The sequence below is a fragment of the Echinococcus granulosus genome (assembly GCF_000524195.1).
Source record: "Echinococcus granulosus chromosome Unknown EG_S00001, whole genome shotgun sequence".
Lineage (NCBI taxonomy): Eukaryota > Metazoa > Platyhelminthes > Cestoda > Cyclophyllidea > Taeniidae > Echinococcus > Echinococcus granulosus.
The window spans coordinates 244,927-263,317 of record NW_020170381.1 but is presented as its reverse complement, the minus strand read 5'-3'; the positions used below and the strand labels follow the sequence as shown (position 1 = coordinate 263,317).

At 38.6% G+C, this 18,391-nt stretch overlaps 2 protein-coding genes across 2 annotated transcripts; one reads left to right on the top strand and one right to left on the bottom strand. All coding sequences in view use genetic code 11, as the record gives it.

The window, feature by feature from the left end:
* Positions 1–566: 566 nt before the first annotated feature.
* Positions 567–3,353, top strand: EGR_00027 (hypothetical protein; the record flags this gene model as incomplete). The annotated part of the gene is made up of 2 exons (XM_024489276.1): positions 567–1,071; positions 1,624–3,353. 2 exons carry the CDS (start codon positions 567–569, stop codon positions 3,351–3,353), a joined length of 2,235 nt encoding a protein of 744 aa, XP_024355954.1.
* A 5,390-nt stretch (positions 3,354–8,743) lies between these two features.
* EGR_00026 (hypothetical protein) lies at positions 8,744–13,033 on the bottom strand (the record flags this gene model as incomplete). Its single annotated transcript, XM_024489275.1, has 2 exons — positions 8,744–10,188; positions 12,799–13,033. The coding sequence occupies 2 exons, from the start codon at positions 13,031–13,033 to the stop codon at positions 8,744–8,746; spliced, it is 1,680 nt and encodes a 559-aa protein (XP_024355953.1).
* Positions 13,034–18,391: the final 5,358 nt, after the last annotated feature.

Below are 18,391 nucleotides of genomic sequence, written 5' to 3'. Positions count from 1 at the left end.
CGAGGTGACAAACCAAATCATAGTTTAGCCATGACTCTAGAAATGAGATCTCGTGAATAAAGTATCATTATCTCGTATGCAGTGCTTGCCTATCATGACTCGTGTTCCTAATCGCTCAGGAGAGGAATTGATTAACGCAAAAGCAGGAAAAGTTGGTAGGGGGTTTAGCTTCATAGCGATTCTTTGTTGCGTGCATTCGAGAATTTCTAAGGCGTTCAGTGAGAAAGTAGGGTAGAGTTCCCCATATACTGAATTTATATTCATTGCTACTTGGTTACCCACGTGATATCGTAATCGATGATCATCAAAAATCGAGCCATCTTTTCCCATTTCCATATCCTCCTGTTAGACCCTATTTAATTCGTCTCGAATTGCGCGAAATCGCGCGAACCGAAAGGCGCACTTCCAAACCTCACTGGATTGGCTGCCAATCCCTTCAATGTCTAATCGATAGCCTCGGGGTAGCTTGGCTATCCCCATCGCACGTTCACAGTCGCACTGCCCAGCCCGTCTTCCATTAGACCCATTCGGCTTTCCTCTGTGGTATTACATTCACCTTAGGCAGAATGACCGATGAAATGGTACTGCTGGTCCTCACTTTATTAATGTTGACCAACCCTCCAGTAATTGGCACCACTGACGTTATGGAGGTTAAGCCGCAAACCGATTTTAGCGGCACTACTGGCATAACGTTCACAAACACTCCTGCGAATGAGGCGCAACTTTACACCTTGGGGACTTCTGAAGTTGCTCCTTCGTCAGTGACGGTTAAGGGTTTCTTTGAAGAGAGCACTGAAAGCGATTCATCAACTCTTTTGGCCCATGAAGCAATTCCTTTAAAAGAAGTCCCAATTACAGACGAACTCACCACCTCCGCGGTCGTTGAGGCGCACATCAACAAGACCACACCTGCCTCCTTACAAATGAGAACTGTGCCCCCTCAGCACCCCTGTGTGGTTGATGTGGATGAGAGTGAGCCGGAGTTCCAGCGATATGTTTGCACTGGAAATTGGGTTATCTCACTTATTGCCACAACATTTCTACTCACTATGATTTTCTTCGCCGTTATCAGTATGTCATCTGATATCAAGCACATATTTACAAACGTGAACTTTTTATTAAATCTCTCCGCTACATTGTAACAGTAACTGAAGCTATTTGTATAAAATTGAACGCAATGAGTCGTTTATTTTCCCCACTATCACAGAACAGTAGTGGCAATTTGTGGTCGTAAAATGTCTCAAAACTGGCTGTTGCATGTCAAGCGATTGGTAGCCTTATTTTAATTTTTATAAAACAAATTAATGTTCAAATCTTTGTTAAATGATTCATCTCCTGTGCTTACTGTTGAGTTTATTAGAATTTGTTCATGTAAACACTTAGCGCAACCTCACAAAGGGTGGTTCAACTCGCAAACTATTCCAACTTTACTGAATAGTTTTTTTTGTCCAAACATCAGCCAGGTAGATGCCTCTAACTGGAAGTATTTCTGTTCATACCAAGCACGTTCATTCAGAGAGTCTACGATACATATTTTGTTTTATTCTCTTCGAGATTATGCAAAGAAAGTGTCAACCTGTTTGTTTGAGTCTGAATATTTTCATCATATAATTTTTTCTCTAGAAAATATTACAACTTGGGGATTCATGAATTTGGTTGATGTTAGAAAAGCTGGAGTAAGTTTTCCCCAGCGCCCTGAAATAATAGTGCTCCTCTGTTCTACTGTGCCCACAATCTTCACGACAATAGCCAGACCCCTATTTTTCCCTTATCCCCTGCGGTATGCTCAATTCATCAGTGAAGTGGGCTGCATGCAGGCGCGCCAATTCTTTGACCTCTTTGCTCGCACCGCAGCCGTTTATCATATGATTTACTGGGCCTACCGCATGCCCATCATTCGCTGGCTCTGGCGCAACTATCTCCGGTTTAATGCCTTTCGGGCAGTCTGGACCAAAGAGCACATCATCGAAGTACTTCGCGACAAATTTGCTCCAGAGAAGGACGATAAGTTTAGACGAATGTTTCAGAACTCGCCTGAATGCATGTATTACTACGCTCAATTTCTGCAATCAGGCCTACCGATGCAGTACCTGCAAACTCTCATGAAGACGGGCAACCGGAGTCCTTCTATGTCCACCGCCGTAGATGGCATAGTCGGACCCGGTCAGATGAGTATGGGGAGTCATGCACGACCCGGATTAGGCGGTGCAGACAGTTCCGATGTACTTCCCCGCGTCAACCTCGGTCACCTCATGAATGTTGGCTCCGAAGCGAGTGCCTCACCTAAGGCAATGCACTATGGGAATTTTCTTGGACCTGGTGGTGGCTCTCCCTCAAAGCTCTCTAACGCAACTCTTCACATACCTCCAGGGGGCTCACATCAGGCCTCACGTAGCACAAGCTTTAGAGGATCCCCTCAAAATCGACCGGTTATGGCGCTATTGAATGTCGAAGGAGGATTCGGCCAGCATCTCTCACCAGAAAACGCAACCAATTCAATGCTTTTTGAGAGGCAGGGCTCTACCTCGCCTGACATGCATTCATTAACCCTGCCCCCTTTGTTTTCAAGTCAAGAGATGCTATTTCCTGGCCACGGACAAATGCCAGGATTTGAATTCCTTGCTCCTAGCGAAAAAAAGGAGAGAGAGGAGGAAACTGTTGTTAAACCACCAACTCGAGAATTTGTGTACATATGCAAACACGCGCTACCTGGAATAATCTACATTCTTTCATTCTTCGCCACTTTGCCTTCCTTATTTGGATTCGACATGTATCAGTATGAGAGCAAAATTACAACGGCATACTTTTATTACGACTTTTTATTTATTGTCCTCTTTCCGATGATTGCAATCACCGCTGCTTTCTACCAAGGCGTTCTTGCGAAGGTGCAACTCAACGGCGGTTCAAAGATGCGCTTTCGTCTGCGATGCTACTACGTGAATTTTGTCATTCTAAACATGCCGATGCTGTTCCTTATGGCTACTGCGATGGCCTATAGAATAACCCTCAGTAGGGAGGTAGAGACTGAAATGTACGGTACAGGGATAGTAATTGCTCTAACTGCCTATCATGCTCAGTTTGTGCTCAAGACAACAGTTTACACTACAGGATGTAATTGTATTTGCTGCTCTGAAAAGTGCCTGAACCGTTATCCCCGATTGCGAAACTGTATAATTACCATGGTGACACCGAGGAACAGATCAACTGTACTCCAGCCGAAGAAGGAAGTTGGACAGGGAAAGGAGAAGTGCAATGAAGGCGAGGGAGAGGAAGGAAAAGAGGCAGCACTGCGGGACCCCTTTGGTCAGGGCACTGAAATTCAGATTATGCCTCCAGAAACTGAAACAGTCTGACGGACTGAACCAACTTGTTAATACCTCTCTAAGGTTATCTATTTATTATCTATGGTTGTCGCCCTATCTTAATTTCGTACTTTGCAGTATATCCAAACACGAGTAACCATTTGATTTACTCCTGCCGCAGGTTAATAAATTTAAAAATGATCAAAATTAAGTGTAGGCATAACATTACCATTGATGTCATTGCATATTCTGCTACAATTGTACCATTAAGTGCGAATATGAGCTAGTAGCTCAAAATTCAGTTTATTTAAATTGAATAATGTCGTGTGATTAGAGTAGTAGTTACCTCAGTAACAAGCATTTGTACACACAAACAACTACTACTCCATTGTCCCTCCCAGTGTTAAAGCCGAGAGAGTTACTTGAATTTCTGTTCTGCTATTTGGTATTGAGCGCTACGTAGATGGAATTTCCTGGAAGCCGATTTCCATCCAGCCATCCATTTTGGTTTACTCAGGTCTTGTTATTTCTTTCAGTTACAATGGTTGAGTGTTCCTTCTCTCTTACGTCACTTAAAAATTCACAAAAAGCATTATTCAATCACAACGCCAATCAAGATTTGCATCATAGCCCCCAGTTATTAATACTTTAAGTAACTCGTAAGCCACTGGAGTTTGACCGTTTTCGTGCTAGCTAATATAGAACTTCCCTCTATGCAGACCTAGGAAAATATTAAAAGTAGCGTGCGCATTACAATCCTCTATCAAATCAACCTCTCTTGCAACGTTTGGTCTTCTAGATTAGATTATTCACAAAGGATGTAATTTGCACAGTAGTCAAATTGTGTTGTTTGAAAGCCATTAAATAATCGAGTAGCAGTAAAATAAAAGTGACTTTCTCCCAAATTCATTAACTTTTAGGTGTCGGTACTCATTAAGATATTAATGTAAAGATTTTTTAATCTATAGTTGCGCAATCATACCTCACTTTGTAATCTACTTATTATGCCTCTGGCAATAAATCAGAAGGAAAGAAAACAATTACATTATTAATCCTCATGAGTACGCCTTTCTTTGGCTTTATACTGCGACACAAGCGTCTAAAGTTCTACCATATTAGGAAGTAAAGTAGGTTTTGATTGTCATCATGAAATGATAATTGAAAATCGTAGTTGAATTATAGGTGTCGTGTTACATATCACATAAACAATCGGTGCCTATAATAAGTACGTCGTTTCTTTTTTGCCGCCGTCAATATGATGCGTGTTGCAAATTATTGTAAGCAGCAGTGGCACACATGAGGTCAGAAAGTGTATCTTCAACTACAATTGCAGAAGACAAATTAATCTTAGGTTAGCTTCAACCGCTAACAATTGGTAAAACGCACAGTCTTGGTATTTAGTAAAACAGCAACAGTTGCGTTGTAACAGCACATAATGGCCGTCAGAGAAAGCTTCAACAGTCATTTTCAACTAAAAGCAATTCTCCAAGTTCTCTGGTATGCTATGATGAAGACAAATTGTGGGAATTGTTCTGTTAAGACGAGATACACGCTATACTTGTAATATCAGCAATGGGATGCGAACATAACAGTCATTTGGCTTAAATAATGTGCACTTACAAATGTACACTCAAAAGAGAAGCTGACATTCGGATCTTCAATCCATGCGAAACCCATGGGACGTAAAATAATATAATTTTCACAGGGAACGTATTGTAGCCGAATTTTAAAGGCCACGATGAAAGGTCCGATTTGTTCAGAATTGAAGAGCTCTATTCCCTACCCATTCAAAATTCTCTTGACGCAAAATGTACCTTATTATTATAGAGATACTCAATTGCTACCCTGATGGGAGATCACACCACTGCTAAAATACAGCATGCAGTTGATTTATGATAAAAAAACTTGATACAAACATTTTTAAGCTTCGTTATCTATAAGTAAATTTTTAAAAATTGGGTAAATTTTTTGCATCCTCTGCAGCTGAACTAATTTACTTCACTGCACAATACATGGAGTAAAAGACGTATTTGCAATAACATATTCCAAGATAGTGGATATTAATGCAGACATTATGTAATGGCGACGTATGCAATAATTGACCCCGCGAGAGTAACGAAAACCTACCCCCATTCAGCTTTCACGTAATTTAAGGGCCATACATTTATTCCAAAGTTTGGTTAGTCGAACTAACTACTTAACTGCTACTGTTAGCTTGAACAAATAAGCACAAATATTCGGTAATATGCACCCAATATTACTGCTTCTACCCCTCCGTAAAATAATACGAATCCCAGAAGGTTGCATTTGGTAGATTACCCAATATTTGTACTTAATTAAACCTTACAATGCTGATGTCTTTCCTCAAATGGAAACATCATGTTTGCACAAAGCGTTCAGCAGAGGACTCTATCGACTAAAGAGCTAAAAGCCAATGTGAAGTTAGTCCTGAGAAGAAACTGCTATAATGAATTATTATTTCGAACACGTTGCACAGTGGCTTCTTGAAAATCATTCTTAAATTTAAACTTGGGCTGGCCATTTAGGGGATTTATTTTTATTTTAAAATACTTTTGACGCGATATTACGAATTGCCGGATTGTTGTTTTGCATGTTCTGTGGCAGAGTCACTCATCATCATTCAGTTTTTTACATAATCATGTTTGTCTCAGAGTATATTCAGTGTAACGTTGATCTTTTTGAAGTGCAGGTCGTACAAGTTAGTAAATTAAAGTAGCTGATCCTCTATCATTTTAAAAATCCCCCGCGTTGAAAGGCTAGTTTAAATTAGCGAACAAAACTGTCAGTCAAAAATGATGTGAACTATGTACCTAGCCTTTCATGATGTTTTCTATATAGGTCTTAAGGCTATTTTGACTTGCAAAGATGCAAAAGAATAGAAAGTTTACAAGCTTTTAGCGAGCCATCGGCCAATTTATTGAGTCTTTGCAAGGTCGCAAAAACAATGTGAAGAACTGTTGAATCAAAGGTAAACTTCTTCCGGAAATTATAACCGAATTTCAGCAGGCAGACCTTAGCTGGAATGAGGATGGATGTAAAAAGAGAGGACGATCGCCGGAGATTGCGATTTAGAAAGTGAAATGCCCGCTGAGGTTACCTGTCATGGAAGCAACAGGAGTAATGCTGGCCGTTAGGGTGAATGAAGATGGACGAAACTAATAAAAAAGTTAAACCCGGCCATTCGTACATGTCATGAAGTAATTCCCTTGGTTTAAATTGCCCTTCAAAAGTATCCGAATATTTTCTTTAAAAGCCAAAAGTGAAATAATGCGAGGCATATGCGCTATGATAGGAGCTTCTTCTCTTACATGCACTAACTACTGCTGAATGAATGCTATGCTTTATCAGCACTACACCATCTTGATTGACCGAACAAGCAACATCTGAAGCCCAATATGCAATCCAACTAAGGTGGTTATATCACGCAGTATAAAATTAAACTGTTATATCAACATGATGTTGAATGCAAGGTATCCTACTAGATACCTTAATTTCATCAGGGTTAGGTTTTGTTAAAATTCCAGTTTGGAAATCTCAGATCCCAAAAAATAAGATTAGATTCCGGTTTTTAGGTAAAAATAAGAACTTGATGCAAAAAATCGAGAAAAATGTAGATATGCTAAGTGCCAATTCTCTATGGGAAGACTTCCATGTTACTGAAGGAATACTAATAGCTGACTTATGCCAATAACCTTTTTATTTTATCAAAAAGTAGTTATTTGAATGAATTTAGGGCTTTTCCAGGAAGTTTTTTAAGTCCTTGTGTAGTGCGATGTTTGTCAAGAATGCTAATAATATTAATACAATTGCAGCTTTTACATACCTCCTTCCGGTAGTTTGTCTAAATGAAAAAAAAACGGTACTCATGAAGGGCAAAAAGTTGCATTGTTTAGATGAATGGAATGATTCGCAATATACTCGTGATGTGAGAATTAGGGAATCCCACAAATGGATTAGGGTGGGATTTTAGGAATTTTTGTGTCGTTTGATTCTTCCTCACATTGTGTACTTGACAACTGTTTCATAAGGGCAGCCAAATAAAAAGTTTTGTGTTTACAGGAGTGTTTTACGGATAATGCCTGATACACAATTTACTCCTGAATCAACAAACACATAGAGCTAGCAGATATTTTTTGGAAAGTTATCGTCAACACCCCGGAGTAAAATAACAAGAATAACGATGCATTTTGATACCAGAAATAAGTAAGAATTTAATATGCAGACAAAAAAGTGTATGCTTTTGAGAGGCTGGAGTTCCCATGGAAAGCATCCTTTTGAAATTTTCATGTTGGCGTAGGCCTTAATTTGCAATTATCAAGGTGTTCACAAAGGTGAGCCCGTTTGAAATTGCATAACTTGTTAAAGTGCAAATATATCAAGGTATAAACCAAATATTAATGTCATTATCATTTTCAATGGATATTCTGGCTTGGAAGCATGTTAGAAATAACATAAAATCTAGTGCAAGCTTCTGTCAAAACAAGAGATGAGGCATATGAGGCTTTACATCATTTCAAAATCACCATTGTACTAGATAAGCTGAAGTTATTAATGCTTCATACAACGACTTTATATCCTTGGAGTACTTACAAGAATTTTTAGCCTTTTGATCCCCCCCATGCCCATCAGCCACTTAGCACATAACCAATAGTGAGCTAAGGAACTACTCAGAAACGGCAGAAACTTTTGAGCATATTTCCAACACATTCAAATCTGTTCATTGGATACACTAGCGGGAAAAACACAAAGTGAAGATACCGTTGTTACTGTTTAAAATCGTAAGATACTAAGTTAAAAGAAATGCACTTAAAACTATAGTCGCCATCCAGGTCAACATCAGCACCACTGGTCTGACGCGATGAATATTTGTGTAGTTTTAGTCCTGATCAAATGAGCTGCTTTCAAATTCCGGTCACATGTTTGATAGACAGACAACAAATTAAACTGAGAATTCTTTTAAATTTGAAGGTGAAGATTTATCACTTCTGTGAATTATCTGCACCCCATAACTCTCGTGATAGGTCTGCCCAAACTTTCAGTTATCAGCTTGATGAGCTTAGTGCAGAAAACATCATGAACGGAACTAGAGGTGCTTGTGTTTAATTTTAAATTTATTAGGTGCTGGGCATTAAGTTGGATAACCAGAATATTTATGTTACCAAAGTGGCGGATAATCAACTGAAATATACGTGGATGCAACAATTTTATTTTACAGCCAGTAGTTTTGGGAAAATAGTTTCGCATTGTAGTACTTTGGTTTTTCTCACCATTGATTGGGAGAAACTAATGCGGATGTATTATGGTGACTGATTAAAATGTCAAATTCACTGGGGCTGGATAAAGTGAAGTGGACTTCAAAATCCGAATCTTGGAGTCCTTTGTACGTTCCTTGGTAATGAGACAGTTGCCAAAATGGCACTCTAAGCCTGACTGCCGACATTTTGTAGACTACCGGTACTGTGACCGATTTGGTGACTCTGGGCGATTGAACCTGGGCTACAACTCACATTCTCAACAGGACTCCGCAGAGTTCTGTAAGCTGGACTGGGCCCCATGTTGAGATTTCTCCTTGAACTGTCACCCGGAGAGTGTGTTGGGCTGGAGGTCAATGCGCTGGTATTGGCTATGGGTTTCGGTGTAGGGCTAACACTCTGGCTCTGTGAAGCTGGCTTCTTATAGGTGGCAGACCGCTGCAGAATAGAATAGTGCATGATCACATCATCAGGTTGCTTTTTTTCCACAAACTCATCATCAAATGTCTCCTCAAGAATTGGAGGCGCTTCTACATCTGTCTCGGACTTCTTGCTCTTTACGTGTTCCTCTAAATGTAGTTCATCCTCTGCACATTCGGAGCGCCACCGGAAAACAACAGAAAATTGACGCTGCAGTCCGAGCATAACATTACTGCGACGAGCACTTCTGCACTCATCAACCTTTGGTTCCTCACCAATCGAAAATTGTTTTCTAGCTCTCCTTTCACGTCGAATTTCAGTGACAACAGAGCGCAGAGTTGCCAAGACAAAGGTACTACTAAACGACATGTGATAGAAAGCATAGAATATCAGAAGGGCATTAGCAAAGTTCTCATTGACCAGGTAGCGAACTACGCCCATATAACAGGCTATGTAGATTGTCGCTTCGACGAAGGCGAGTGGAGCCATCAGGAAAAGGAATATAAGAGGCTCATAGAAAACGCCGTAATGATGTCGAGGCAACCAAATGAGAAAAGCTGATGTCACCCCAACAATTATGGCCATTGGAACAACCCGTGTAACAGCAAAGTCGAACACCAGAAAGATTTTGGTGCCACTGATGCTTGATAAACATACATCGTGGGTGCCGTTCCAAAGCCGTTCGTAACGAAACAAAACAAGGGGCACAGCAATCAATGAGGAAAATAATGCTATGGGCAGTGCTGATATGAGAATGCCACGGAATATATGCTGCATTACCAAACGACGCCTTGGAACTACTTCGCTGAATAGGAAATCCCAGAAGAAAAGAACATAGGGTACAACGATCAGGTATGTTGCGAATGAGCGGGTAGCATGGTCCATGTACACAAAGGCGTGACACCATCCCCATAATTGGTCAATGTTACCTTCCTTAGGAGGATTTGCTACGGCTAGAACTAACTGAGGGAGAGTTGAACAGAGCAACACCAACAAAGACGCCACACAGGCCAGGATTCGGTAAATAAATAGCGTTCGTGTCATGTCTGTAACATTTTTTTGGGGGAATCCGGTCGGAACTGTACTGTATCCGTTATTGCGAGAATTAATTAAGGGCTGGTGGCCCAGCTGTTTTCTACATTGGCCTATCCAGAGGTATGCCGCTGCTGTTTGTAAGATTGCGGGAATTATTACTAAAAAGGAAAAATAAGTGCAGTTAACAAAATTACTTGGATTTTTTTAATAATTTTATTCAGTAAAAAAATTGAAATGCCATTTCTCATATTCTGAAATCAAAGGTTGTTGGAAGAATAGAATAGTTCACAAGTGAACCATACGAATGATCAATAGCGGCTACTCAACTGGTTGATTGAATGAAAGTTCCATAATCCCGCAAATTTTGTATTGGTACTACCATTACATTTAACATGTAGCACAAATCCCATAGTAAAACATTCACACAATTACACAAAGCAAATTGCGGACGATTTATATGAGAGTTGTGCCGTGGCACATTAGAGTAGTGTGAATGGGAGAGAGTTTATTCACGGATAAGTTCAGTACCTTTGGCATCGTCTTTTTCAATTATGGCAATTTTAAATGTGCGCGCCCTAAAATATGAAAACGAAAACTCGGGCTATTGAAAATGAGAAAATCATGGAATAATTTTAACATGAAACTCCTAATACTAGTCTAATGGCTGAAAAACTATTTTGTATAAAGTAAAGTAGGTAAATTAGATTCTTTTAGCAAAAATGGTCCACTTGCAAAGCAATACGTCGAGTCAACGGAGGACCTTGGTTAAAATGGACCCGTGTGCTGTGAATAGTGATCTTTAATTAGACTGCGCTAAGGTGATAAGTTTAATGAAAGACAACCCCTTTTAGGTGGCATTCTCCCTTGATGAATGAGCTGTGGCTGTGCTTGTGCGTTGTTTCTCGTGTGTTGCAATATCAGCTTTCAAATTTACAGCTAAGAGTGAAAACTAGAAATCCTGGGTCCGACTACTAATGCTTTTGAAAGTGCGTTTCTTGACTAAAAGATTTTATTTAATTAAGAGGGTTTTTAAAGATAATGCAATGTGATAAGTTCTATTATTTTTTGGTATAAGGTGTAAGCAACAACAATCATGAAAGAAAACAAATAGTCAGTCTTCTATGCAAATACTGTTTGGGGAAAGAGGCTACGATAAAGAGCACTCACCCTAATATAGAACACAAGTTGCCATTAAAATGTTTCATTTCTGTCTGATTTGCTTAAATTCGCACCCGTATTTAACAATCCGGCGAAGGAAGTGAAATATACACTCTTGATTTAATTAGTCGTAAAAATAAAATAGTGTTTGATTGAAAATACCCCAAAGAACCCAATATACATTAAAAGGCGGATAAACACAGCGAAACAACTATATCGAAAACTCTGCGAACAGCTGGAAATAAAGTGATCTTCATGGGAACTAAAAGGCAATTACTGTAACTACCGAATTGTTTTTTTGAAGAAATGATACAGCTTCAAGTGGAGAAAATGGGTTTAGGAACTAATAAAGGTTTTCATAATATACTATACCCTTACTGTAAGGAAAAGACCTTAAGTTAGTCTATTCATTGGAAGTTTTGACTCACCCGCCTGCTACTAAAACTATCAATTGCATAGTTTCTAACATGACTGGGGTGTTTATCCAACTAACTAATAAATATCATTCTACAGTCACTGAAAGCGTGGTCGTTTTCGCAGGTTTAGGTTTTCAATAATGGATTTGGAGGAGTTTACATTGAAATAGGTGACACGTGGAAATAAGATTTAAGCAGATTGACCAAGTAAACATCCCATAGTCATATTACTTGTCAAGGCTTTATTAGCCGGTGGCAAGGAAGAAACTATCGTACCACATACATTGGAGTCCGAGAGTTGGAATGAGTTACGTATATCCAAGTCCATCCTTCGATTACTTTAATAGACTGTATTTAAGACGATGGCTTTAAAAGATTTTTGGAAGTTGTTTTTCTTTTAAGAGTATTCTGCTTAACTTATTCCCACTAAAATTGATTATACTTACTGTTGCAATGAGGTAAGCGATTTGCGTGGCTTAGAGATAAGCTTATGTGTGATAGCGCTTGTGATGTTTCACATGACATGAAACATTTTCGTGCTGTTTTCTTCTACGGAAAGAAACAACGACCTCAATTTAGACAGGTGATACGAATGCAGGGAACATGTGAACCTTTAGGTCAAGGTATCAGATACGAAATATCCAGAAATGTGAAGGCTATGGCATTTGCCTTTCAAAGGTCTAGTAAAACGTGCGTAAATAATTTACGCATTGCTTATCTAGTATGTTTTTAATGTATGGGAAATAATTATGACTCGACGTTTTTTTATATCACAGGAGCTAAACCAACCCAAGTTTAGCATTCTTCACTTACATTATGCTTATTTGAAATAAAGTGGAGTTTTATGTGGTGAAATACCACAATTACTACTGAATTGCAAATGTTCGGCCTATAAAATATCAGCAAATGAAAAACAAAGCAATGTAAAAAAATTTAGTAGCTTAGAAAATGCTCGAGTAATGGGGATAAGACCATCAGGAAATTGCCCGCATATGGCCAAGAAAACGAAGGGTATGCTAGTAGTGTATTTCAAAAGTAAGTTGCTTAATTTCGTCTGCTTCAACAAGTATTGAATTAACAAGTATTTCCCTAATTAGAGTCAACCATAGCCTTATTTTAAAACCACTTTATTCATTTAAGATAAATCGCCCCTTTTTCTTATTTCATGGATAATTTGGAAAAATAGTAACTTACACAGAATTCCTACGACTAGGAATCCGGAGAGTATGAGAGTTGCAATGCGTCGACAATCATGCGTTACTTCGTTTTGAATCACAGAGAGCGCAATGACGAACACATTATAATCTGAGGGGACAATGCTGAGACCGTCATCAGACAGGCCTACTGCGGAAATCGTTCCGGTTGTGTAATTGCTCGTAACCGGCTCAATGTTTGATGCGGTCACCTGTGTTGACAGCACCTTTAGCATTTTCGATTTTTACTTGAGTAGCACATTAGGTAGACAAGGAGGATTCACAGAACACATATGAATCCTTAAAAACATTCACACGAGAAAGTTGTTTGGATATAATTGATTGAAGATAAGCGTGCGATTGCCCAACCAATGGCACCAACCCATTTCTGATTGGTAGAACACGGTTGGGATGGCAATTGGGTGCCCGGTGAGAAATAAAATCCCCTGTCATTTTGCTTAAATTATACATTTTAAAAGTACTCTCAATGAAATCGAAATGAGTCTTTAATTAAAGTCATTTTATGATATTATGTTTACCTAGTGCATCCATGGTACATTAGTGGGATTCTTTAAAAAGTCATTTATTAGTATACATTTGTAATAATAATAAATGTTATTATGACTGTACAATACATGTTAAGTATCAAAAGTGGAAGCCAGTGTGAGTTTGAAAATACATTCTTTGCTCACATTGACTTCTGAACGCTTGCAACCTCGCAATGACCTGTATTGCTAAAATTAAAACCGGGGCATTTCAATTGGAGAACGATTCTGTAGAAGCAGGGATTCCATATCCTCCCAAAGTTCATTTTGTCTACTGACATAAGAGGAGATCGAGCGTGTTACGGCAGTGTCTCAAATCATTTCCAATTAATTCCTCCTGTTAATATATCTGCGCGTAGAAATCTCAAGACATTTTTCGTAGATCTAATTCAGTTTTGTAAGGTTTTCTCAGTGTTTTTTGGTTCTACCCTTTAAAAATTCGAATTGAGTGGATTTAACCAGTTGTAATAGGTAAATATGGATCAGGCTTATTAAATATTTCTAATCCCAACGACACTGCAGATCCTAATAATGTAACTGGATTAAATCCAATTTTATGGCTATTTAGGTACAAATCCATCTAACATATAAATTTGTAACATGGAAGCTGACTTCCTTGTTATACTTTAAGCTATAAAAACCCTAGAAAATATAAATTAAATGCATGTAATTGTGATTCCATTAGCTCAATCAAATTATTATACCCAAAGTCATTCATTAGTACCAGTCGATATGCATCAGTACCTACACTATACTCAAGGTTTGAATTATCTTGCTTATATGATTGGAAAGGTTCAAGTTTGAGAATCAATAATATGTGGAGTATTTCAACTGCCGAAGTGTTTACTCACACGGGTATTTTCAATTTATGTAATGTCGTTTGAGGCTTGACGTGAAGCTGAATGCGTGCTACAACCGCTCTGCACTTTAAATGTTTTCGCAGCCGATTAAACAGTAATTTTTTCCCGTAAAAACGACAGCAGATGAAACGCCTCAAACACCTCTCTAGGACAGCTGTTCGTGTACGCTAATGTGAATACTCTGGAAGTCAAAATCGATGCAAAGAAAATAAGAGAGAAATAGCACTTAATCTCGTGGACACACTTGTCGTAATTAAGTGTGTGGGTGATATGACTGCTGTGCTCTTTGGCTCACTCTCGCACAATGCCATCACTTTTAATTAGTGTATCATTTAAATGAATAACTCTTCAAGAATGCGTGGCGAAATGTCAGGATAAATAAAAAGGCATGCGAAATCCGATTTCCTAAGAGGGATATCTGATCCAAATGTTTTGTTAGCACATCGCAAGAGTAAGATCTTCAGTAACACTCAGGTGTATATTTCGTCGTCCAGTGGCACCCAAAGATTAGCTTACTCACACCGTTTCACTTTACTTGAACCGACTTTCATACCAACTGCTAGTGATATCGGATGATGATCGCTTACTCACCATCAGTATGGATTCAGTTACCACAGCAGCCCTTTTCCCCCAGTTGCTACATCCACTCTTTATGATAAACCCCCCAACCGATCACCCACTTAAAAAGTACAGTATGCGAACACTTTCTGCTGTTATCGTTATGGCGCTGACAATACTATTACAAGTGTGATTAAATGGTATTTCAAGAGGCAAATTCTAAGGACATGCATAAAAATAACTATTAGTAAAGCTGGTGAATGCACCAACCCCGTATTTTAAAGGACCTATCGTTTCGGGGCATTTAACTGTTGCAGCTATTAAAACGTATATGTGATCGAATATAGCGACGTCCGAAAACTAAAGAAATATTATTTTGGCCGCCTATTTCAAGCTGGTAGAATTTATTTTGCAAGACAAATCCATACTCTGTGTGCTGTGACGTTGCAGATCGGAGCTCATTTCGACTTTTGCCAATCGCCGTTGCTCTGCACAAACTGCTTGGAAGTGAAAGAAAAGTACCTTGCGAATAGAAGGGGCAAAATAACATCAAAAGCTTTGTGTAAATGTTTAAAACATTTCTGTTTGGTATTCGTACGGCTTGGTAAGGTGTACATCCGACTAAACAGCTTAAGCGGGAATGTAAAAGAAATAATAAAAGGAACCTAGATAATTTCACAATGCAGCCATCAAAGTTAGGGATTTAAAATAGGCATAATAAGGACAGTTTCAAGCAATTAACTCCAAACTCTTAAAATATACAAGTTAATGAAGCTCTCCTGGGATCGGTGAGTTGAACCGAATTCGTTAAAGTGCGCACATTCAATGTTTTTACGTGTTCGTTGAGGGGTGTAAGATTGATCCTGGGGAACTAAATAGAAAATAAATTGTAAGAGATGCTGAGAGTTATCAGCATTACAAATTTTCAAGCATTTAGGAAAGAAATATGCTTTTCAAGGAAGAAGTTACACGTATAGGAATGATGTTGCGAACAACCTATTCGGTATCTTCTATCCCACCAGCTAAAAATACCCCATTTATGATCTACTTGATTCAATATCATCTACCTAGAATCTGCTTAATTAAGTTCAAGTAAAATTTCATAAATAAAACGTAAGTTCTTGAAGGCACAAGGAGATAGTAAAACTGCACTAGCCATACATTGACCTCAAATCAAAAGCGGTCAGAAAAATATCGTTATTGCCTTAAAGGTTGCGGCTTTTACTTCTAATAGTTCACGGACTAGTGATAATGTGATAGTCACCAACCAACCTAAGAGGAATTTTTTATAAATTATTGAAACAGTTTGATCAAAAATGCAGAAATCCCAGCGCATTTAATCGCACCTGACGAGTGAATTTACTCACAATTATGTCAACAGTCTTGTTAAAAAAATAAAACATTGACAAATATGCCTCACCTTGGTGTTTGTGCCTTGGTATTAACTATCTTTTTAGAACTGAGTTCATCCAGTGTTGAGACTTTGTCACCAAACACAGGTGACGCCTCTCTGGGTGAGACGTGGATGGTAAAAGGTGAACCCCTTGGTGTGTGAACCTCGGTAAGACAGGGCTCCTCCTTCACCACTCCAGTCCCCTTTGAAATTGGTCTGGGATGAAACATTTATAATTACATAATGTGAATCTGAATTTTCCAGTGTAAGACTTATAGTTCATGAGGCAAATTAAGGCTATTGACAAGTCTCGGATCAGCAATTCATCAAGTTGTTTAAATCGTGTACCCAGAATTTGCATAACACAATTCTATTATTGCGTTAACCGATGTCTATAGTTCTATAACTGAGTATATTGTATGGCATGAATGTGATATGCCTTGTGAAGTGGCGTATTTCCCTTAAGGAGGTCGCGTATTTGTAGTGCAATAGGGGTGTACATAGCAGTTTTTAAATTCCACCTTATCTGTTGGAATGACGCGAAGAATGGTGCAGAATACATGCTTCAGAGCGTGAATAAGGATTTCCATTTCCCATAACTTCAAAAAACTATACAGATAAATTGAACTTAAAAGTGGAATTCCTGAACACAGCGGATGAAGTACGCTGACTGGATGATGGATTACAATACGCACTTCGTACCTTCGAACTGTCAGCATAGCAGAGCATGCCGCCACTCCCATAGGATTTTCAGCAATCAATGTATACCGGCCGGAGAAGGTTGAATCGACTGTCTTCAACACAAGTTTATGCACAGTGTCGATATTTGAAATTTTGAAACTTCTAACAGTACTTTGTTGAAGCTCTTCTCCATTGTGTTCCCATCGAATCTTAAAGTAAGGTAGTGAATTCTGAGTTTGAAAACCGTCATACAAAGAGACGATTTATGAAATATGAATCTACATACTTAAATCACGACAAGCAGGCATACGTCTAATTAAGGAACGTTCAAAAACGTTTTCAATAAAGTTTCCCATGTACTTTCTTTATACCAGGAAATAACATAGAGTATTGGGAACTTGTACTTTCATTGAAAGCGCATCTAACAGGCAATGTTCCATCTAACTGACTTAGTCAAATAGGATACTTTGGCACAAAAAGCAAGAAAAATTGACTTAGATCTCAAATTCAAGAATAGTTATAGCTTGCAATGAGTAACACTTAATACCAATGAATAAAATCAATTTCACAAAATGGATATTCTTTTGACAGATTTGCATTTAAAAGCACACCCTGTGTTTATAATGTGATAAGCACTGCACGTTCACAGCAAAAATTGTCTTAAAATATCCAACCGAACCGAATCTTTGTGACATGCAGCTTGCTATCAGTACACTATTCACAGGAGTTACTAGACTGTTCTGCTTACCAAACTTTTCAGTCCATCAACTATTCACTGGCAAAATATCTCACAGCGAGTGTTTTCAAATTGCTTTACCCAGTGCTACCACTAATTTTAGAATGAAATCTTCATTAACGTGGAAGTAGAAGACATTTTAAAATATCGTGATTTAGTCAGAAACGCACTGCATTGAGGTTGCGTTGCTATCGATACTCCGGCATGGAATACCTTTGCAAATTTGATCTTATGTAAGCCAAATTTATTACCCAATCTCTTGAGTAAGTCCGAAGATTAAAATGAAAACTTCCATTACTGCTAATGTAAGTCACGTCTTTCAATATTTCAAACAGTTTAACGGACTGAGATCGTGTAATTGGAATATGTATTATAAAACCCCACATCGGGTAATCAACTTCTGTATTAAGGAGAGAAAAATTCTGCGCGCTTTTAGGTATCATATCACAGGAAGCGGTTATTCAGCAACAATTTACTCCTCCCATTTTAAAGAGCAGTATTAGGATAAGAAGAGGTTTTCTCCGCTCACTTCCTCAAATTTGTCGAACATGCTGGATCGAGAGCGAGTGATTGCGAAGCAGTTTTAAGGAGTGCAAATAATAGATAAACCAGTTCTAAGCATTTCGGAAATACGTAACAAATCGCTGTAAAAATTTGAGTAAATTTAGGAGAGGCGTACTTACATTTTTTGAAGCACTCAGCTCACTGACAAGAAAATATAACATCAAACTGCTGTCTTATATCCCTTTCCTTGTGTACAAACCAAGTCTTCAACCTTTTACCCGAACATGCCAATAACAAAGCCGACGAAGCACTGTCTT